This window comes from Pongo abelii, chromosome 5 (genome assembly GCF_028885655.2).
Source record: "Pongo abelii isolate AG06213 chromosome 5, NHGRI_mPonAbe1-v2.0_pri, whole genome shotgun sequence".
Lineage (NCBI taxonomy): Eukaryota > Metazoa > Chordata > Mammalia > Primates > Hominidae > Pongo > Pongo abelii.
In genome coordinates, this window is record NC_071990.2 from 41,513,027 (window position 1) to 41,535,844 (window position 22,818).

Here is a 22,818-nt window from a genome sequence, read left to right on the forward strand (position 1 = left end):
GTTCTCTCTTGGCTTCTGCCCATTTTCTAAACCCGATCCCCCAGCCTCTCATCAACTCTGAGTTACTGATATCCCCCTAGAATTCCCTTGCTGTTTTAGATAGCCAGAGTTGGATTCTGTTGTTAGCATCCAAAATCATCACTGGCATGGTTAGGCACTATCATGCCCATTAAGGCAAGGAGGAATATTGAGGCCCAGAAGGTTAACTGAGTCACCCAGGATCAGACACCCTGCAAGGATGCAGAGCTGGGATTCGAACCCATACATGGTTTTCCTCCAAGACCTGTGTCATTAACCACACAACACAATTGTATCAGTCAAGATAACAGCAAGACACCGGTGGCTCATTGAAACTGGGTAATTGAGGAGCATTTAATAAACACGTGCATAGAATTTAGGGAATCCAGTAAGGGGTGCTTCAGTATGCTGAGGCTGGCAATAGTGGTGGGTCATTCCCACTGCTGGGCCTACAGAGGAGAGGATGGAACAGGTGGCTGGACTTGGAGATGGGAGCTGTTTGGTGAGGGGCTTGAAGGAGCCTTCAGAGGGGAATGCAGCCACTCCTGCCACCACCTCCCAGGGAAGGAGCCCTGAGGACAGAAACCCTGATCTGACTGTCTCCCTACCCTCGGCTCTCCTCTCATGCTTCCCATTGGCTCAACCAGCCAGAAACTGGCAGCCAGGGAGCCTGCTGCTTTAGCCACATTGGTCAGGTTCCCAGGCAGGATGGGGAGGATGGAGCGTGGCGTGGCCTGTAAGTGCAAATGGGAGAGTATCCAGCATGGCCATTTGTCTTCCGATTTAGTGCATACAATATTTCAGGCACGTTTAATATGTTGGACTTAAATAACACTTGATCTATAATAAGTTAAGCACACAAGCATGCACTGGACCATGCAGTGGGTTATGTCTGGATGAATCTCTATGAATGTGTCATGGGCTTTGGTAAGGAGTGTAATGACTTCTTGGAAACAAGCTTGAGATCCACTAAGAGGGAGCTGTATACTAGTATACAGTAGGTCCGCAGGGGCCTCGGACTCATAAAGCATTTGCTTTATGCTCCAGGAGAATCTGATGCAGGTGGCCTAAAGACCTCTGAGAAACAAGGCTCTCGTGTGTTCTGCCTATCCTAGAGTGTATTTAATGATAATACCCCCTTGCCCTGGTCACTTTATCAACTTCATAAACAGGAGCAACGCTGGGATTGCTAAAGTGCGGGTTCCAGACCAGCAAGCTCAGCATATAAACACTGCATCCTGTACAGTCAATGCCTCTGAACTGCTTGGTTCTTTTAGGTAGGAAAATAAATGCACTGAGATTAACAGCTTCTGGATCTAGTGCATCTGCGAAGATTCTCACCAGAGCATCAGGATGAAACAAATGCCCACCACACATCTTCTAATGGGCTCAAAATTGGGGTACAGAAATCATCTCTCTAGGGTCATTACCATTACCTGGGCAGGTTTTGACAGAGCAGCGTTTGGGGGAATGGGGAAGTCCTTATGTGATGGAGCAGGCTGGAAGCTGGACCTCCGTGTGCAGGGAATTTTTTCCACAGGAGTGGTGCTCATTGTAAAAATACACTTACCTAACATGAGACACACTGTATGTGTGGAAAAGTATGATTGCTCGTGGGAATTGAGGATAATATCTGCCCTGGACATCACTAAATTAGGCTGGAAGGACCCACCATCCTTTCCCCACCCATGAGGCCTGTTTCCCTTTAAAGCTGAAAGTGGGAAATAACAAAATCCTGGTTGAAATCTGTGAGAGATTGCAAGACAGTCTCCCACAGAGATTGTCTCTGTAGCAGCCTGAACACCTACCTACTTCTCCGGGGGGAGGGCGCTGGAGAGAGCATGGAAACTGAGGCAGGTGTTCCAGGAGCAGACTGAGAGAAGAGGAGGAAGGCAGAGTGGGGAACTAGGCGAGCACATGGGGACAGCCTCCAGAAGCCTCCCGGGGGGAGAGCTTTTACCCCACCATCCCTGACCCTTGTGTGATACAGGAAAAGAGGCATTTAGACACAGGCGGAACTCCTGGTTATTCTGTTCTATATGGTTTTGGGGCCCTTCAGGTAAGGAGCTCTTCAGTTTTCACTCCTGCCAGTGGGCAGTGACTTATTCATGTGGCCTCGTTCTAGTCACATACATTTCTGCCTTCACGGGGCTATTTTCAGGATCCAGCGATAAATGCACACAGGATGTCTGACCATTGCCTATTGTTGCTCTCCTATGGATCCCATCTCGGCCTGCCAGTATTTCCCCGGGACAAGATACTCAGTTTAATTCTTTTCTCTGAGAAGGATGAACTTTCTCACCATGATGTCTTATTTCTCCAGGTTCCACAATCTTCAACACCCTTTTCTGGGAGTGTTGGAAAGAACCACATATAAGCATGAAACCCAAGTGTCTGATGCTAGAAAGAGGAAGTCCCAGCACGGGGCGAGCAGGATGCTTCTGTAGTGGGAGCTCTGTCCAAGTCAGGCCAAAATTGTATGGTCCAGGGCAAAACTGAGCAGGAGAAGTATCAGGTGTGCCTTCTGCATGTCACAGTCCCCACAAGAGAATTACAGTGAAAAGCATTGAACTGTCTGTATTTCATGCAAACCCCAAGCAGCTGGTGGAATGAAGGACCAGGCATGTTTGGGGCTGTAACTTCTTTTCTGAGGCATAAATGCCCACCCAAGGTTATTAGAGAAATGAGGGCAATGGGCAGGAAGGTGAGACGCTGACTTTAGAAATAGCCTGTGATTACAGATTTAATTCATGTTATTAACTCCCTGCCTTTTACCTCCTCCCTCCTCCCTTGGCACAACTGCCAGATGGATGTGGCCAGAAGTCAGAGGACATTCTCATGGGTTCGTGGGCCTAGGGTACAAATGACCTCAGCGTGACAGCAAACAGGACAGAGAAGACCAGGCTCTTACTCAGGAATCCACCAGCCACGAGAATGGCAATGTTGAACACAGGAACCCTGCGGGAGAGAAGAGGCTGAATGCTACTGCTGGCAAAGGCTCCCCTACATGCACATGTTCCCTCTAGAAAATGCCTTCATGTCCCACTCTCCTCTGCTTAGGTCCTTGCTCCACCTTTCCTGCACTGCCTGACCCTGTGCTTTTTGGTCTGTCTCATTGCCAAAAACTACTGATTAGAAACAATTCAGTGGAGAGTATAGGTCCCCATCCAGGAGAGGCACTGGAGGGAGACAGTCAGGCTGATCAGCCCATCCTCCTCCCTGTAATGTGGTAGGGAGAGAGGACTCCAGCCAGGAAACCCGCTGTCTATGCTCAGTACTGTACCCTGCCTACTGGGATGGTCATCTCACCTCTTTAGCTCAGTTTCCTCACCTATAAACCGAGAAGAATCCACCCGTAGTGAAAATCTCATCACAAATTTTATAGATTTTGGCAAAATGATTCTAAGGGTTCTGGGTAAACATCAATAGGTATCATAATAAAAAGATGCAAAGGAGTGAGGGCACTTGGCCAGTTCCATCAGCAGACATGCAAGCAGATGACAGCACAAGGATGTGGCATGGTAAGACACAGGGACAGACAGATGGCAATGGAACAAAAAGGCCAGATACAGAGCCAGTGCTATGCAGGAACGTAATGTCTAAGGAAATCAGAGGTCCAGTGGATAACCCGGACGTGGTAGCATGCACCCATGGTCCCAGCTACTTGGAGAGGCAGGAGGATCATTTAGTAAATAGTCTTGCAGTATCTGGACAGCAACATGATAACGGAGTAGCCTTTTCTACAGTTTACAGCATGTAGCAGAATAGATCTTCCCCCTGGACTAAACATTTAAATAAAATAAAATAAAAAATCCAAGAAAAGTCACAGGAAATAGAATCAAACACATTATGAATAAAGCAAAGCAATCGATTTAAAACCAACACACCCACCTATACAAAACTTAAAATCACATGCACAAACCAGCAAAGAGGGAAATGCCGTAAAGGAGCTAGAAAGCAGAAAACTGCCTATTTGCCTGAAATCCACCCCTAGTCAAGGGCCCTGACTTATAGCACAGGGGACTACATTCCCAAGGCTGCCTGGTCGAGTTCAGCAACTGGTGGGGGACGGGGGGCAGAGACGGGTGCAGGGATGGGGCAGAGAGACAGGTGGCAAGGGGCAGGGAGCCAGCATCTCTCTCACCCCTCACGTGGTTGTGGCGCACTCAGCATCCTCAGCATCTGCCCCGATTCCAGTGTTGCAACCTGAATGTCCTGGCTTCTGTGCTCTGCTCACTGCACCTCCTCCCCAAGTCTCTCCTGCCAGTGCTCTGCATTATCCACTCTGAGTGCTTTACCATTTTCCTGTGCTGAACTCCGGGGGCATGTCCACTCCCAGCAGGCCACCACCTGCATTTTTTTCGAGGCTGCACACAAGCTACCAACCCCCTGAAGGGCCAGGAATTCATGTGCTTGGCCTTGGTCAGAGCTGCCCTTGCTCAGTTACTGCCCCTTATAGGGACAACTCCAAATGTGACCCGGGAGTCCCCAGAGCTCCTTAACAAGACTGAGCCAGAGTTATCCTGTGAGATACCCCTTGGTTATGACACGCTTGCTTGGCTTCCTTCCCTTCCTGGTCCCACTTCCTCAATGGCTTTGCGAGAAATCACTTCCTAAAACATTTTTCTTTTTGTCTTTTTTTTTTTTTTTTTAGAGACAGAGAGCAGGATCTTGCTCTGTTGCCCAGGCTGGAGTACAGTGGCTTGATCACAGCTCCCTGAAGCCTTGATCTCCCGGGCTCAAGTGATCCTCCTGCCTCAGCCTCCCGAGTAGCTGGAGCCATGGGTGCATGCCACCATGCCCTGCTAATTTTTCTATTCTTTTGTAAAGACGGGGTCTTGCTATGTTGCCCAGGCTAATCTCAAATTCCTGGGCTCAAGTGATTCTCCCATCTCAGCCTGCCAAAGTGCTGGGATTATATGTGTGAGCCACCACACCTAGTCCTAAAACATTTTAACAAGACTTTACAGCTCGCTTCTGGGGAAACCACCTAGAGATAGGGTGATAGTGGCTACCTCTGCAGTGCCTCTCCATCCCCAGGTTAGCGTCTCAGCTCTTCCACCACCTGGGCAAACAATTCCCTGCATTAAATTCCTTCTTTTCATGGCTGGATGTGGTGGCTCACACTTGTAATCCCAGCACTTTGGGAGGCCGAGGTGGGAGGATCACTTGATCCCAAGAATTCGAGATCAGCCTGGGCAACACAGGGACACCCTCATCTCTACAAAAATAATAAACAGTATTAGCTGTCCTGGTGGTATGCACCTATGGTCCCAGCTACTTGGGAGGCAAAGGTGGGAGGAGGTTGAGGCTACAGTGAGCCATGATCACGCCACTCCACTCCAGCCTGGTTGACAGAGTGAGACCCTGTCTCAAAAAAAAAAAAAAGAAAAAAAGCTTCTTCTTTTCAAACAGCTAGTGTGAATTCCACTTTCCAGACTGGACTTTGGCTGAAAGGATAGTTCATATTAGATGACAGATAAAGTTAACAGATAAAAGAGAGATGCAGTCTCTAGCAGCAAGGCAGGAGAATAGGGTCTGGAGGCAGGAACATAAGGCCAATTCATGCTGAATCATGGAGCAACACCAAGGTCTGGGGGCAAGGAATCTAAGACGGATTCGTGCTGACTTCCCAAAGCTGGATCAAAAGGAAAACTCCTGGGGCTGGGGTCAGGGAATCTAAGGCCAATTAACATAAACTTTCTAAAGCTAAAACAAAAGGAAAAACCCCATCTCCCCATGCCCCAGCAGCAAAGGATCAAAGGCTACTCTCCCTACAGCCCTCCCCCTTCCACCACATCTCAGATGGAAAGGGAGAATGCCTTAGATTGGCCCTGAGCCAAGCAGAGACCATCCCTTTACCCACAGAGGACGCCAGTTCACCTCAGCCTTTAGTTAGCCACAAACCAAATGCTTCATCCAGATAAGGGGTAACTGAGAGGAACTTCACGTGGAGTACTTAAAACCCAGAAAACTTTGTAACTGGGCCGTTGAGCCACTTGCCTGGGGCCACTTCTACCCTGGGGAGCGCTTTCTCACTTAAATAAATTCCTGCTTTCACTGCTTCATTCCTTTGTTACTTTGTGCATCTTGTCCAATACTTTGTTTAAAAGGCCCAGAACCCGGACAGCTTATACTTAAGGCCCTCCTTCCGGTAAAAGTAGGAATATGGGCAAAGGTTATGTACTCTTAACTTATGTATTGCAAAATGAAAGTACAGGAAAAAAAAAATTGACTCTTAGTAGATCATTCGTTTGATTTATTCCACAAAAGTTTAATGAGCACTTTGTTCCCCAAACAACGTAATGGGGAAAAAGGCACTGCCACTACCCATATGGAGGTGGAGTCTACACTCATAGAGAAATTAGAGCAGGCACCAGTTCACATTCGTTTTAGCAGGAATGTGATTTAACTCACACTATTAAATGATTTAAAAGACTAAATCCATGTCTGTAAGCCTGCAGTGACACTGTTTTATTTATGCATAATGGATCACACTACAAATTGTTTCAAATCTTTTGGAAGACCATTGGTAGATGCTATTTGTATACAAAATGATATCAGTGTTTAAATTATCTCATGGAAATTTCGTTTGAGTTAATTATTTAAAAGAAGAAAAATATATCTGCAAGAATATGTTTATGTCAGAGTTATCAACACTATATCAATGTCTAAGAACAGGCCAATGATTATGTAAGTCATGGCTTTCCCAATTGATAGAAAAATATGCACTCATTGAAATTATATTTATGAAATTTAGGTAGTAGCATCAAAGAATAATTTCAGCAGGGAAAAGAATAAAAACATGCATAATTAGACTTACTGCCATATTAAAATATGTATAAACATGAATAAAGACTAGAAAAGAATATGAGAAAAAAGACATGTTAGACTAGTGGTGATGTGGAAAAGTATTTCCTTCCCTGATAATTCAATATTTAATGATAAACACATTCTAAATAAATCAACATAATAACTGTAAAGAGGTGTGAAATTGCTAAGTTAGTGGTTCTTAAGTTTGCCTACACATTAGAAATCTCCTAAACATCTTATTAAAAATACTGAGAGGGACCTCATCTGCAAAAATTCTGATTCTATTTATCTATAATTGGGCACATGCAACAATATTATTTAAAAAACAATAAGGCAAAAACCAATACTGCATTTAGCCCCAGCTCCAGCTCCTGCTGAGAGCTGTTAGGTGGACAATGACTTCCACCTTTGGGTTTCTACCATGCCTACTGAATTGTCAAGGAAGCTAAAGCCAGAGAGGGTTCCTGACTCACCCAAAGTCACATTCAGTTAGTCAGGCCAACACTAGATCCAGGGCCCCTCACTCAGAGTGCTTTCCCACTGCCCATCAGGCCCCTGGGGTTGGATGAGCTCCATTGGAATTTGGGGAAGATGCCATTTCCCTCTCTTTAATACTCAGGTTGCAAGGAAACAAAGAAGGTGAAATGGGGAGAAGGACAGCCTGGCTGAGAGCCTCCCCTATTCTCCATCACCACTTCCTTCTTCCCCTGGACATTTCTACCCAGACTAATGTGACTCAAGTCTGCTCCTGCCCCACCCTCCCCTTTCGCTCACTTTCACATCCTCCCAGCACACAGACTGGGAAACAAAGGGCTCAGTGTCCAAACCAGGGGCCCAGGGACCTGGAAACCATACCTGATGATATCTGTCACATTTGTAAGGTTGATTTCAGAGTCAGGAGTGGAGACATCGGCAGTTGACTTGGGTGGAGCTTGGGTCACAGTTGTGGGGCTGGTATAGAGTGGGCGCAAGGCCTTAGTGGTGGTCGGAGGAGTCTTATACACATTCGGGGTAGAATTCTCACTGGAGCCAGGGGTACCTGAAGAACCTGCAAGAAGTCACATTGGATGGATGGGTGGACAGATGGATGATGAAGGGGTGGATGGGTGGGTGAATGGATGTATGGATGTATGGATGAAAAGGTGCATGAGTTGATGGACGGGTAGGTGGTATGGTAAATGAAGCTGAGGAGGGAAATGAGCATGGCCCAAATGCAAAGTTTTCTTTTGCTAAAGCCAAAGAAATACTGTGGAGTCAACCTGAGTCAGAAATTGAAAAAAGGAAAGAAGAAAAAAAGGGCAGGAAGTGAGGGAGAGCAGAAAGAGAAGAAGAAAGGAATATTTTTGCCATTCGTACTGTTGGAAATGCACTTGCCTTCTGTTCTTCACCAATTCATGTGCCCCCACCTCCAAGAATAATTCCAGGCTTACTTGATTCACTCTGCCTTTCATTCACCTGGCTTATGGCATATTGCTTTAAAAGTTATCTTTTATTAATATATTGTGTGTGCACCTTGTCTTCCTCAGGCTTAGAATTCCCCAGGTGCTGGGAACTTGAACCTGCCTCCCTTTCCTCTGTCTTCCATAATTCATTCCTTAATGCAACATCTCCTGAGGGCCTACTTTGTGTCAGAAACTACATTATTTGCTAAGGGTGCAGAGCCCAGGAAGGCACAGGTGCTTCCCTCAAGCAGTTCTGAAATGAATAGGGGATAGATAAGTAAACCCCCCTCTCCTATCCAGTGAGATAGAGTTGTGTACAAGGGGACACAAAATGAGCTCTGGAGACTTGCTCCCCCAAAATGGGAGCCATGGACCATCAGCACTGGCATCACAGGGGAGATTAATGGAGATGCAGACTCTTGGGTCCCACCCTGTACCCATTCAGTTGGAGTCTGCATTTGAAATAAGATCCCCAGGTGGTCTGTGCCCACAGAAAGATCTGAGGGGCTGCTTCAGAAGCACACAGGCATGCCACCAAACGCAACCTTGGGAGAGGGAGTCAGGACATGACTTCTAAGTGGAGAACAAAGAATGGGACTAAATTATCCCAAATCTACCACTCACCTTAATTGCACCCCAATTCCTACCACAGCACCCCAAATTAGGCTGTGCTATCCAAGGAGAATCTCATGCATGGAAGGTTCTACTTACTACTGGACCTTAGATGAGAGATAAGGAGGTCCTGGGAGGAAGACAGACTGCTGGGAATCCTGAACCCCAGCTCTGCTGATGCTACCACCACTGCCCCTTTCCTCACCTGGCCTTTCTCCCCCCCCAATCCCAGGCCACTCACCCTTGGTCACCACCAAGCGGATGCGATCGAACAGCACGTGAGGTTCCTTGGGAGGCTGGTAGATCACACACTGATACAGTCCAGAGTCTTCCACTTGAAGGTTGGTCATTCGGACGTGCAGTAAACCATGATCATGGTAGTCTTCTAGTATGATCCTCCCCACTTGGACTGGATGGGAAGGCCTCTCTGTGCATGCCAGGGTCTGGGGCATCTCTCCGTCCCTTATTATCTGCCAAGCTTTCCGGCTGCTGGCAAACTGCTCTAGCATGTAGTCACATTTCACATCCAGGGTCTGCCCCTCTTTCAGTTCATACTTTTCCTCAGTTAATTTAGTTGCAGCTAGGAGTTCTATAAGCAGGGAAAGAGAATTGGGTTCTGTGAGGAATTATTTTTCTCTCTCTGGGTGGGGAAAAAGGAGAGGAGCCCCCTGTTTTTCTTGTTCAACCATCCATATTTCAGACGAGGTTCTTGAGGCCTCCAGAGAAAATACAACTCGCCCTGCAAGCCAGCACTAGACCTCAGATCTTTCCGCTGTGAGTAGGTTTTTTACTATAAGAGTGAGACTGCATATGGTGCATGAGAATCAAATTTCATAAATGATCAGGAGAGGAAGACTGACTCTGAGAGGAAGAAACTGCCTGATTGGAGACAGAACATGGGATATTGTGCTAAGACCACGAGTGGCTGCAGCATGGTGGGAGGGAATGATTACAAGGGCGTACGACATAAAAAGCGAATGCAAAGACACGGTGCTAGCAGAGAGTGGCTCCAAGGACAGCTTGAGGAACTTCACCTAAGTCAGGGCAAGGAGATCAGTTCAAAAGACCTTTGGACAAACAGTGAGGAAGCCGTATGGAGGGCATGATGGGCATGGATATCTGACTGCCCGGCACTCCTTTTTCCCTTCCTTGGGTAGCAGAGCACCCCTTTCCAAGGCAACGATCCTGTGTGGCTCTACTGTTGGGGCAGCCCACATTCTCAAGGATGGGCACAGGACACAGGCTTTGCCAATCCAAGTACCCCATCTCGGGGCCAGGCACAGTGGCTCACGCATGTAATCCCACACTTTGGGAGGATGAGAAGGTCGGATCACCTGAGGTCGGGAGTTCGAGACCAGCCTGGCCAACATGGTGAAACCTTGCCTCTACTAAAAATACAAAAAAATTAGCCAGGCATGGTGATGCACACCTGTAGTCCCAGATACATGGGAAGCTGAGGTGGGAGAATCACTTGAACCTGGGAGGAGGAGGTTACAGTGAGCCAAGATCACAACACTGCACTCCAGCCTGGGCCACAGGGCAAGACTCTGTAAACACACACACACACACACACACACACACACACACACACACACACACACAAAGTACCCCATCTCCCTGCTAGGGGGATTGGTTTAGGAAGAAGCACATGGCTGGACCAATCAGAGTCCTCCCTGAGACTGCTGTAGCCATTAAGAGAAATGCTTCTTGCTGGGATTCACAGGTCAATGCGATGTGAAACTTTATTATGTGAAACTTTCTACCATGTAGGAACAGGCTGCCTGAGAATGGCTAAAGAGGCAGAAAGTGAGTGGGAGGAAGGGAGGGGGGGACAGTGGAGGGGAGAGAGAGAGAGAGAAAAAACCCCATGTTATCTGAGTCATGGACTCAGCTGTGCTCCAAAGGAGCACCCCTTGTACTTCCCAGTTACCTGAGCCAAGAAATGCCCCCTCCTATTTTTGATGTCACGGAGTCACAGCAGTGGTTCTCCACTGGGGAGCAATTTTTGCTCCCCGCCACAACTCTCCCTGAAACACTGGACAATATCTAGACATTTTTGGTTGTTATAACCAGGGAATGGGGTGGATGCTACTAACATCTAATGGATACCAGGCTAAGCAATCTACAGTGCACAGGACAGCCCCCACAACAAGGAATCATCCCACCCCAAATGTCAATAGTGCCAGGTTTGAGAACCCCTGGGTTACAGTGACAATAGTTTCCATCACATTCCTGGAGGCCGAACTGGGTTAACCATCTAGAATTGGGAATGCTCATCTGGCCTTGTCCAAGGGAGCCTTGCTGATGAGAGGCCAAGCAGAGCGGAAGTAAGAAGACCAAGGTCCATGTTTTCAGCTGGACACACGGGGCTCTCTAAGTTTGCTGAGAGACTGTAGCTTACCCACTCAGGCCTGGGGTACCTTCCCCCATGGAGCATCAAATAACAGGCTAGACTGTGCTGCTGGGTCTACTGTGTGGGTCAAGTTAACACTAGTACTGCTGTTATTAATACCACACACTTAGGTCCTTGCAGGCCTGGTGAAGAATGACAAGCGCTGACCCTTTCATGGAGCCCCCTGGCATGCCCACCCCAGGATAGGCCAGCAGATCTGCCTGACCTTAGGAAGACTCAACTCAGGGACTCACAAGGATTTTAAAGGCTTGAAAGCCAGTTCTTCTGGGAGCAGACTCCAGTTTCTAGGGAAACCTTGCAAACAGACCTCCTGGGCAACTCCCACACACTCCAGTCAGGAATGCACCTCAAAGAGATTGCTGACCAGAAGCTGAGTGTAGTCTGAAACCAAGCCTGGTTCCTTCATTTGTTCACTCACTCATCCAACTGTGGCTGGGAGACTTCTCTATCATAGGCACTGTGCTGGGCTCTTTGGAAGACACACAGACTCCATCCTCAAGTTGCCACCACTGAAGTCCTAACCTCTGAAGTTAATGTTACAGATAAATCTCTTTTATTTGCCAGCTCCCCAGGGAAGGTGGGAGTTACAGGTGACTGAGTTTGCAAACTTGCCTATCTCTCACAGAAGGAAGGAGACAATAAGAAATGAAGGCTGCTGAGCTGTCCGTGCACAATTGCAAGAAGGGAATTCCTTTGAATATGTTAATTAAAAGGGTAGCAAATACTACCTATTAAGTATTATGTGCTAAGGGTTTTTAAAGACTATCTTATTTAATCTTTATAAAGTAAAAAGTTGACACCATTATTCTCCCCATTTTATAGATAAGGAAACTGAGGCACAGACAGATTAAGTGATTTGCCCAAAGTCTCACCATAGTTAAGTACTAGAGCCAGGATTCAAACCCAAGGACTAAGTGCTTTAGTTCCATCTAAAGCACTGAGTTACATGGTCCAACACAGTCTGATAGGGATTAGTGCAGTCCTGGCCCAAGTGTGAATAAACATCCAGTTGCAAGGAGCATTCAGGTTAACTCCTAACCTATCCCCACAGGGCACAATGAAATATATACCACTGGTTTTCTCTCACACAAGTACATAACCTTCAGCCCTCTGCCATCTCCCGGTTCTCCTTCAGAAAAACATGAATCAAACACAAGGAAATGCACTTGTCCATGAGGAGCTAACTCTCTTCTGCCCATCTAGATTATCACCCCAGCTCCAAGAAGACCCAGAGCAATGTCTGAGCACAGGCTCTTCAAGGCAGTTGTCCATGACTTTGCTCAAAGTAGAGAGCCCAGGAGAATACCTCTCCCCGATTTTTCATGCCTTCCCAAGGCAAGCCTCGCTTTTAACTCATATTGACACTTTCCTCCTGTTATTCATAAGGATTAGGAGGAGGAGTGAATAAAGCCCCGCATGCTTCTGGTTTGGGTGCAGATGTGAGCTGTGCAGATCGTAAGAGGAGACACAAGGAAGAGCTGGGGCATGCGCTGGCTCTGCTGAGCCTCAGCAACTGTGCCCTCCAACCCCAGTGTGCCATGGAGAGCTGGGATGATCACCTCCACCAAAATGAGCACCAGCCTCTACTGGTCACATCTGCATCCTCAGCAGTAGTATATTTGCTGGCCCATAGTAGACCCCTGGGAAATATTTGTTAAATCAATTCTGTCTTTTGGGTTTAACAGACTGTCAATATCAAACACATCATGATGGAATATAAGAAAAAAATTTCAACATCAAATAAGCTTATGATGCCATGATGAGATAAACCGATGATGCCATGATGAGATCTACTCTATCATTATCCACATACTAGGCTTTGCATGTCTCTGACAACATCGACATGCACAGACATCTTTTTTCCCTGACTCTGTCCTTCTTTTACTTTTGCGTGCAGACACTGCATGTTCTCCCAGTTCTGTGTAGAGCAGCATGGTCTGCCATAACTACTGGTTGGCTCTATCTTGGATGGCCCTGTGCTCTGAAGCTTCAACAGAAAAGGGCTCCCCGAGATCCTGGACCAAACGCCTCCCCTGCTCACTCCTCTTCCTTGTCCTACCTGAGACAAAGAACATCCACAGCAGCCCCCAGAGCCTGGTCTTCCTCATCCTTCCTGTGCACCAGCTCCAACTGCTGCTGAGGGCTCCTGGGACAGCTACAAGGCACCGCAATGACCTAGAGGCTACGGAAAGTTGCACAACAGGATATGAGGCCATTCCTGGGAGTCACTGAGTTTGGGTTCTGTTTCATCACCAGTTGCTCTGACTCCTGACATCAACACAAGAATCCAGAGACCAAGACTCACTTCTCAGTTAAGTTTCTTTGAACTCCAGTTTTCCTTTCTGTGGTAATGATGACAATTACCTTTCAACCTTACAAAATCTAAGGGAGAATGATACTTGAATGTAAATCAAAGTAAGGCATTAATATTAGGAAGGGGAACAGAGGGCCCTTTGCTCTCCAGAGGCCCCCTCTCCATTCATATCCAGTATAGTGTAGTGAAGAGAGTCAGGCCCACATAGGGACAGGCTGCAACAATTGTATCTCATCTTCAGGGTTTTTGTGAGAACATGTTTCTACATCCTGCCCTTCTCAGCCCCGCCAGTTCTCTTGGCTTCTGGTGACCTGGGGTGCACCTCCTCTTCAACACCAGGAGGGCCACACCCTGCATTTGTCCTTCAGCATTGCCACAGACATGGCCTGGGAGCTCATGGGGGTATAGGGACCCCAGAAACAATTTGAGAGGACACTGCCACCACCCAACAAGAACAGACTTAGATTTAAAAAGGAAACTTGGTTCAAGACACTGAAGCAAGAAGAAAAAATCTAGCAGGTTTTGTACTAGAAGCAAGAAATGACAGATTTGACAGTGTGAAAATCAAATCAATAATGGAGATGATTCACTTCAGAAATATTCCCAAATGTGAAATGAAAAAAGACATTTAGAAGAGCTCAGAAATTTAAGGGAGGACAAATCATAGAACTCCAATCTACAAATTAGAGATGTCCTTAAAGCATAAAATGGAATGGTGGATCACAAGTAAGATTAAAAATTTTATCTTAAAAAATATGTTTTCCAGGTCTGAGAAGAAACCTAAAATTGGAGGTTGAGAGTTCAACATGGGCAAGGAAAAAATTCATAAAGTGAGACCTAGACTAGGAAGTTTCCAGGTGAAAATTTTTAAATTTAAATAGAAAGACTCCTACTGCTAAATAAACAAAAAAGTAACTTGGTTTCTTCAAACGAATTGAAATAATCAGGACTCAGATTTCTTCTCTGAGTAACAAATACCGTGAGAGAGTGGGATGAGGTATAAAGAACATTATGACCCTAATATTTTACACCCAAATTGATGCTACTCAAGTATAGGAACAGCTAAAATGTACTATCGTGTCTGCAAATTAAAACAAACAACAACCAAAAAAATTTTCAAGGCTAACTTTAATTTTTTTTATTAAAGCTGTTCAATGCAGCAATTTATAAAATATAGAAAAGAATACACAAACTTAAATCATGTTATTACACTTCATAGAGATCATTTGTAGTGGAGATTTTACTATGTTTATTTTTTGTTTTACAAATAATGTCGGAAAACAGGCTTCGAACATGCTTGAACTGAAATCTGCTGGCCCCTCCTTTTGCTGTACTCAAGCAGTCCCTAAAGAGGAAAAATAGACAGAAAGGTCTTGACATTTTCTGACTCAGAGAGGAGCCTACGTGACTTCTGTGGCGATGAGTCAGACCAATAAAGTTTATTTCAGTGAATAAATCCCCTTCTTACAACAAAATTAATATTCCACACTTAAATAATAGCTATTTCACATACTTTCTACATTTTTGTGTCTTCATATACTTTGTGTGGAGGATTAAGTTCCTGGAAGATTAAGAAGGAGCTTTGAACTAAACATTCCAAGAAGAATTTTTAATTAGACTTGAATATCACTGGAGGCTGATTGCGCCTTCACATTTTCCTAACTACAGACAGCACCTGCATTTAAATTAGAATGAAGTAGAATGAGGTCTTTCTCCACTTGTCTGATCTATTTGTGTACTTGAGGTCAAAAGTGTAAATAGTCATGTGTCACTTAATGACAGATACATTCTGAGAAATGTGTTGTTAGGTGATTTTGTGTTGCAGGAACATCACAGAGTGCACTTACACAAACTTAAGATGGCACAGCCTACTGTACACCTAGGCTGTATGGTATAGCTATTAATATTAGGAAGGTGAACGCGGGCCCTTTGCTCTACGGAGGCCTCCTCTCCATTCACATCCGGTTTAGACAATTACCTTTCAACCTCACAAAATCTAAGGGAGAATGATACTTGAACATAAATCAAAGTAAAGCATATTCCTAGGCTGCAAGCCTGCACAGTATGTTACAATCCTCAATACTGTAGGCATTTGTAACACAATGGTAAGTATTTGTGTATCTAAACATAGAAAAGTCATAGTAACAATACGGTACTATGACATTATAATCTTATGGGACCTCCACCATATATGCAGTCTGTCATGGACCAAAATGTCCTTGTGCAGCACATGGCAGCATTCTCTAATCCTTACCACTTTATTTTTCTGAGGAGTTTAATGACCTGATCAGTAACTTCTTCAGGCTGAATAAGCATGACGATATTCCTGCCTAACTATTAGTTCTTTAAATTCTCAAGCTACTGCTCCCAACAAGATATTATTTCTTAAGGCTTCTCATAGAAGAGCACTGTCATTTGTGATCTATGGTTCCTGTTAATTTTACTAAGGCTGGGTCACATGTCCCATTTCCATGCTTGCTCATAGGGTGGCCTCTAGCACCAGGAAGATTTAGTCTTTGGGTACCATGAACCTTTTCGTATTTGTCAAACTTTGTCTTCAGAGCTATTATGAAATTAATACAGTTTCAACATTGATACAATTAATGAAATAATACCAGTATTATTCTGTTTTGTTTTGTCTTCAATAAGTCACTGCCCCAAGTCAGTAGGTCTCAATCTTCACTATGGGGTAAATTAGCAGTTTCTTCCTTAATAAAGAAATTAATCCAACCTAGCTAGAATATATGTGTAACATTTTTTAACAATGAGATTGCATATAAAATATCTTCTTTTGTGGCTCAGAGGAGGGGCCCACATGGAACTGGAACACAGATCTCTGAGGATAGTGTGACCCTGGTGCTGATATCTCTGAGGAGGCCCAATGAGACTACTTCTGAGAGTGGGGAAAACTGCAAACTGGAACCAGTCACTGTTGCCAGTGAAAAGCATCTCTGAGGCTACTCACAGTGAAAGGGGATGAAATAGGAATCAGTGAGTGTGTCCTGTCTTCCTCCTCCAGCCTCCCAATCTCCCTCTAATGCCCCTATTGAGAGTCCAACAGGGAACCAGCCAGCAAAGACAAAGTGAGTTTCAGAATCTCCACTCAAACCAAGGTAAAGAAGTGTTAATCAGAGAGACGACGACTGAATAACCAGCTCACTCACACAGTCAAACAAGAGCACTCCACGTGTCTCAGGCCTTACCTAGCAGTAAAGCAGACAAGTTGAATAGTTAAGTGTCACAGTGGCATTTTATGAAGAACCTTCTTAGCGTAGCTAGGGGGCAGGGCTAATTTCACATGTCCCAGGCCTTATCTAGAATCAACGCTCCGAAATAAATTGAACAACTTTTAAAAGTCAAAGAAGCGGTTTATGACCTTAAAGCATTTAGGAAACTTAACATCTGACCCACATAATTTAGACCAAATGTTTACATTTTTGAAAATATTTTTATTTTACCAATAATCTTTAAAACTGTTTTTATTTCCCAAAGATTACTTAAGTCATATGAACCAAAAGGCATTACACTTTTTAACTTTTTTGACAAAATATTTGATTTAAGCACTTATTTTTAAATGAATTAATCTTGCCATTTTATATTACACACACATAATTCATATATATACATAGACAGAAGATAGAGGACTTATACCCCAAGCCAGGAATCAAACCCTGAACCCAGCCTGCCGTTGTGAAAAGAGAACACGGCCACATGGTTACAAAGTCAAGCTCCCAAAGACATACAAGACAGGAAGGAAACCTCATCCAGTTTTTTCAGGGACCTGCAGCAAAGTTTGTAACTGACCAGTTTACTGGGCTGTCTTGAAAAGCGGGCTTACAGATAGGTGTCTTAGGCCTGTGTTCTATCCTAAAGTACTCCTCTGCATTGTAGAACACAGAAAGACACATAAAACATACCAAATTCACTACAGCTTAAGACTAGCCTCATGAATTAATTCTTCCATTAATCAAAACTTTACAGAGGAGATAAAGAGTGATTTTTACTATTCATTCAACCAGTTTGCACAGAGAGAGAGAGGAGAAAGGATTGCCTAAGGCAGGGTGAGGAAGGCACTCAGGGAGGCCAGAGAAGGACCCACCCATTGCAGCGACACTGAAAAGTTCAGGCAGCCGCTTGTTGATCATGAAGGAATTTTTTCCAGCAGTGCCATCAGCTCCCAAGTTTCCCCTTTTTAGGAAGGAAAATGCTCCCCATGCCTCATGATCCTGTACATGTTTAACCCTGTCACCCACAGCCATCAGCAAAGAGTGCAACGCAGATTATTTTGAAGAGAATAGCAGTTAATATCCCATAGTGCTAAATTCATTCTTAGCCAAAAGGGACTTTACCAAGAGGGACTTTACCGACAGGGGACTCTAACCCCCTAAATCTTAGAAGGGACTCTAACCCTCCTAAGTTGGGCCTCTAACCCAGTCGGTCAGGTGTTCTTGCCTTTTATGATGAGGGGGCTCTAACCCACTATGTCTTAGGAGAGACTCTAACTCCTTTAAATTGGGCCTCTAACCCAATCCCATTATTTACCCGGTATATGCACCCCACTTACCCAAAGTCCGCCAGTCAGTGCTGCAGTCTATTTCCTTTGCATTGGAGGGTCTCCTCAGTATCGTCCCTTTCATGGTTCACAAGAAAAAATGTTACAGAAATATCCTCAGATGTTTTTTAATTTTTTTTTCCTAAATGAAGTTCTTTTAATTTTCAGACCAACCAAACATTTTTAATATAAAAACTTTTTAATAATATACAAACAGCAATCACAACAGCATCCACTTGGAAGCAAAAGGACTGGGGCATAGATGGGGGAGTGGACTAAGGAGGGACGGTTTTCAGGGTCCCAGTTGCTTCCCTTGCCTGAAATCACTCTGGTCTTAGCAGAGGGAAGATTAAGGCAGCCAGAGGCAGAGGGGCCCTGACCCTGACCCAGAGACAGACTAAGCACAGCAGGCCCCTCTAACATCATCTTTCCACCATGGCAGCCTCCAGGGAAAGCCAGATCCAGTTAGAAGTGAACAGGAAAGTGGCTGTGATTAACAGGAAAGGCAACCATGGTTCCTCAGCACCCTGTTGATCACACCTCTGGGAATAGAGTTTTCCAGTGACTGCTGGATTGAAGAGGATCTAAGGATCTTCCTGGGAGAAGGATGGAAATGGGATCTGAGTCTACATACTAACCAAGATGCCTTGCCTGTAACACCAGAAACCTGGAGTGGATCTGCTCAGATGTTTGGGAAGAGAAAAGAATGACAGAGCCTTTTGCCCAGCAGAGCTGGAGTGTTAACAAGCATTGACTGAGAAATCCTCTGGTAGGCCAGGGAGGTCTGTGGCCCACCACTTACCCAAAGGTAGCCATTGGGTTGAGGGTTTCTGCACTATAATCACTTCCATGATCAGCAGAAAAATGTTACAGGACCCCACCACTTACCCAAAGTTAGCCTTTGTGTCGGGGGTTTCTGTGCTATAGTCCCTTCTGTGGTTGCCAGAAAGATGTTACAGGAAATGGGTCTGGATCCAGACCCCAAGAGAGGGTTCTTGGGTCTTGTGCAAGAAGGAATTCAAGACAAGTCCATGTAGTAAAGTGAAAGCAAGTTTATTAAGAAAGTAAAGGAATAAAAGAATGGCTACTCCATAGACAGAGCAGCCCCAAGGGCTGCTGGTTGGCCATTTTTATGGTTATTTCTTGATTATATGCTAAACAAGGCGTGGATTATTCATGCCTCTCCTTTTTAGACCATATAGGGTAACTTCCTGACGTTGCCATGGCTGTAAACTGTCATGGTGCTGGTGGGAGAGTGGCAGTGAGGACGACTAGAGGTCGCTGTCATTGCCATCTTGGTTTTGGTGGGTTTTAGCTGGCTTCTTTACTGCAACCTGTTTCATCAGCAAGATCTTTATGACCTGTGTCTTGTGCTGATCTCCTATCTCATCCTGTGACTTAGAATGCCTTAATCATCTGATAATGCAGCCCAGTAGGTCTCAGCCTCATTTTACCCAGCTCCTATTCAAGATGGAGTTGCTCTGGTTCACACGCCTCTGACAACTGCACCAGCCTTTGACCTACTTTGAAGGCATACATAACAATTAAATGTGAACAACATTATTATCCTGATAACAAAACCAAAGACATCACAAGAAAAAAACCTACAGACCAAATGAAAATAGACACAAAAATCTTCAGCAAAAACACTAATAAACTGAATACAGCAATATATAAAAAGGATTATACACCACGACCAAGTAGGATTTGTCCTACCTGGCATTCATTCAACATGAAAATATTTCAGTGTAATACTCCATATTACATCGTAAAGGAGGAAAATGTCAAAGTCATTTCAACAGATGCAGAAAAAGCATTTGACAAAATTCAACTCTCTTTTATGATAAAATACTCAATAAACTAGGATAAGAAGGGAATTTCCTCTATGCAATAAAGGGCATCTATTAAAAAAGACCCTACAACTAACATATTTAATGATGAGAAACTGCAAGCTTTCGCTCTAAGATCAGGAATAAGACAAGAATGTCTTCTCAGCCAACTCTGTTCAACATTGTACTGGAGGTTCTAGCCAGGGCAATTAGGCAAGAAAATAAAAGGCATCCAGGTTAGAAACAAAGAAGTAAAACTATCTCTATTCATGGGTGACATAATCTTGTACATAGGAAATTCTAAGGAATTTTTAAGAAAACTATTAGAGCTAATTAACAAGTTCAGCAAAGTTCCAGGATATAAGATCAATAAATAAAAATCAGTTGTATTTCTACTTACTAGCAATAAACAACCTGAAAATGAAATGAAATTAAGAAAGCAATTTCCTTTATAATGGCATCCAAAGGAATGAATATTTAAGAACAAATTGAACAAAAGAATGCAAGATTTGCACACTAAAAACTACAAAACATTGTTATCTGGCAGAGTCTTTGTCTTTTTGTACCCACTCACCCAGCTTGGGTCCTGTCTCCACCGCTTTATGTTTTCTGCTCCAGGAGGCCCTAGATGACTCTGCTGCAGCCTCTATCATCTTGTGACCTGCAGGAGCGCAGTAAGACGGCTAACTAGATGCAGCCAGGAGGAACATCTGCCACCTAAGGATGGTGACATAGAGAAGACTGGTGCACTGAGGGAAGGTACTGAGAGTGGATGGAGGGAGGACAGAGATGCTGGGCTGAAGAGGGGAGAAAGCTAGGAACATTGCATGGGCCATCATACCTTGGGACTCATTCCTGGCCCCCAACAACTCTGGGGAACAGGTGAGTTGAGCAGGCAAGGCATGACCCACTGTTGCCACAGACCTCTAGAATCCTGGCAGCAGGAGACCCCACAACCCCAAAGACACTTGAGCTGGCAGAGGGAGCTGCTTAGAGAGGTAGTAAGGGCAGGACTCCAGCCTGTGTAGAGCCCAAAGGGTTTGGTGTGAGAATGTCTGTGGTGGAGCACAGCTGGGGATGCCAATACCACAAGGCTCACCATGATCTCCTAGGAGATTTTAGCCTTAGGAGAATTGTCCGATTTCAACAGAGCAGGGTGGTCTTGCCAGTGAGACAGGCCAGTCTGCTCTGAGTGCCCTCCTGTCTGCTGGCCTCTCCTGGGGCCCCAGCCTGCCCATGCCTGCTTTCAGTGTAGCCTTGGATACCCAACTGGCATGCCTCCTGGGGACCTGCATCATAGTTCCTTTGCCAGCAGACTGCACCTGACCATCAGAGCACTCAAGCAGAGTGGCCCCTGCTGATGAACATCAGCCCACCACACCCTCCCTCTGTGGCAGCCTTCCCCATGCCACTTTACCAGCACACATTTGCTCACAGCCAACCCCCCACCACTTTCCCAGCACGTGTGTGTGGGCGGATCTCACCTCCCCTCCCCCGCTGGTGCATGTATGCATGTGAACCTCACTGTGCCACTACTGCAGGCATTAGCCTACCCCTGCCCCAGCCATGCTGCCATTGCCAGTGTGAACACAGGCACAGAGGCCCCACCTCCCACCCTACACTGCCACCACCACTAGCACAAACACACACATGGTGGCCCACAGCCTCACAGCCGCCAGGACCCTACAGCCAACAAGCATGCACCCTGCTATGCTGCTGCTGCTGCTGCTGACACACGCAAACACACACGGATCTAGCTGCCATCACCCTGGCAAAGTGCTTTGGCTGGTATCACCCATCAAAGTGTCGTGACCAGCGGCCCAAGAATACCTCTGTCCCTCTAGCATGGCTGGTTCCTAACCTCAAGGGGCCAGAGAACAAAGCTGGGGGCCTCATTCCAGCTCCCCAGAGTTAGAGCCTGCAGCTTAGGAGTGCTGAGTTGAGCCTTGGCCCCCTAACATCTTCCAGAAACAAAGCCAGTCAACTGGACCCATCTTATACCACAGTCAAACCCCCAAGGGCATCAATGAAGATAAAAGCAAATAAACCTGTCCAAAGGACAGCAGCTTCAATGATTGAAGAAACATCAGCCCACACATATGAGAAGGAATCAGCACAAGAACTCTGGCCACTCAAAAAGTCAGAGGTCTTTTTACCTCCAAATGACCACACTAGTTCCCCAGCAATGGTTCTTAACCAAGTGAAATGGTTCAATGACAAAAACAGAGTTTAGAATATGTATAAGAACAAAGATCATTGAGATTCAGGAGAAAGCCAAAACCCAATCCAAGGATTCTAAGGAATACAATAAAACAATATAGGAGCTGAAAGACAAAATGGCCATTTTCAGAAAGAACCATACTGATTTGATAAAGCCAAAAAACTCACTTCAAGAATTTTATAATACAATCAGAAGTATTAACAGCAGATTTGATGAAGTTGAAGAAAGAATCTCAGAGCTCAAAGACTGGTTATCCAAAATAACTCAGACAAAAATAAAGAAAAAAACTAAAGAAGAAGGAATAAAACCTCTAAGAAATATGAGATTATGTAAAGAGACAAAAGCTATGACTCACTAGAATTCCTGAAAGAGAAGGAGAGAAAGCAAGCAACTTGGAAACATATTTCAAGCTATCATCCATGAAAATTTCCCCAACCTTACTAGAGAGGACCACATTCAGGAAATTCAGAGACCCCTGCAAGATACTAGATAAGATGGCCATCACCAAGAAACATAGTCATCAGATTCTCTAAGGTTGAAATGAAAGAAAAAAGTGTTAAAGGCAGCTAGAGAGAAGGGGCAGGTCACCTACAAAGAGAACCAG

At 45.1% G+C, this 22,818-nt stretch overlaps 1 protein-coding gene across 1 annotated transcript; it reads right to left on the reverse strand.

The window, feature by feature from the left end:
- Positions 1 to 355: 355 nt before the first annotated feature.
- On the reverse strand, positions 356 to 13,430 carry TREM1 (triggering receptor expressed on myeloid cells 1). Its single transcript, NM_001133787.1, is given in 4 exon segments — positions 356 to 2,976; positions 7,687 to 7,879; positions 9,127 to 9,474; positions 13,358 to 13,430. Coding segments are annotated over 4 exon segments (696 nt in total). The 5' UTR covers positions 13,407 to 13,430; the 3' UTR covers positions 356 to 2,870.
- Positions 13,431 to 22,818: the final 9,388 nt, after the last annotated feature.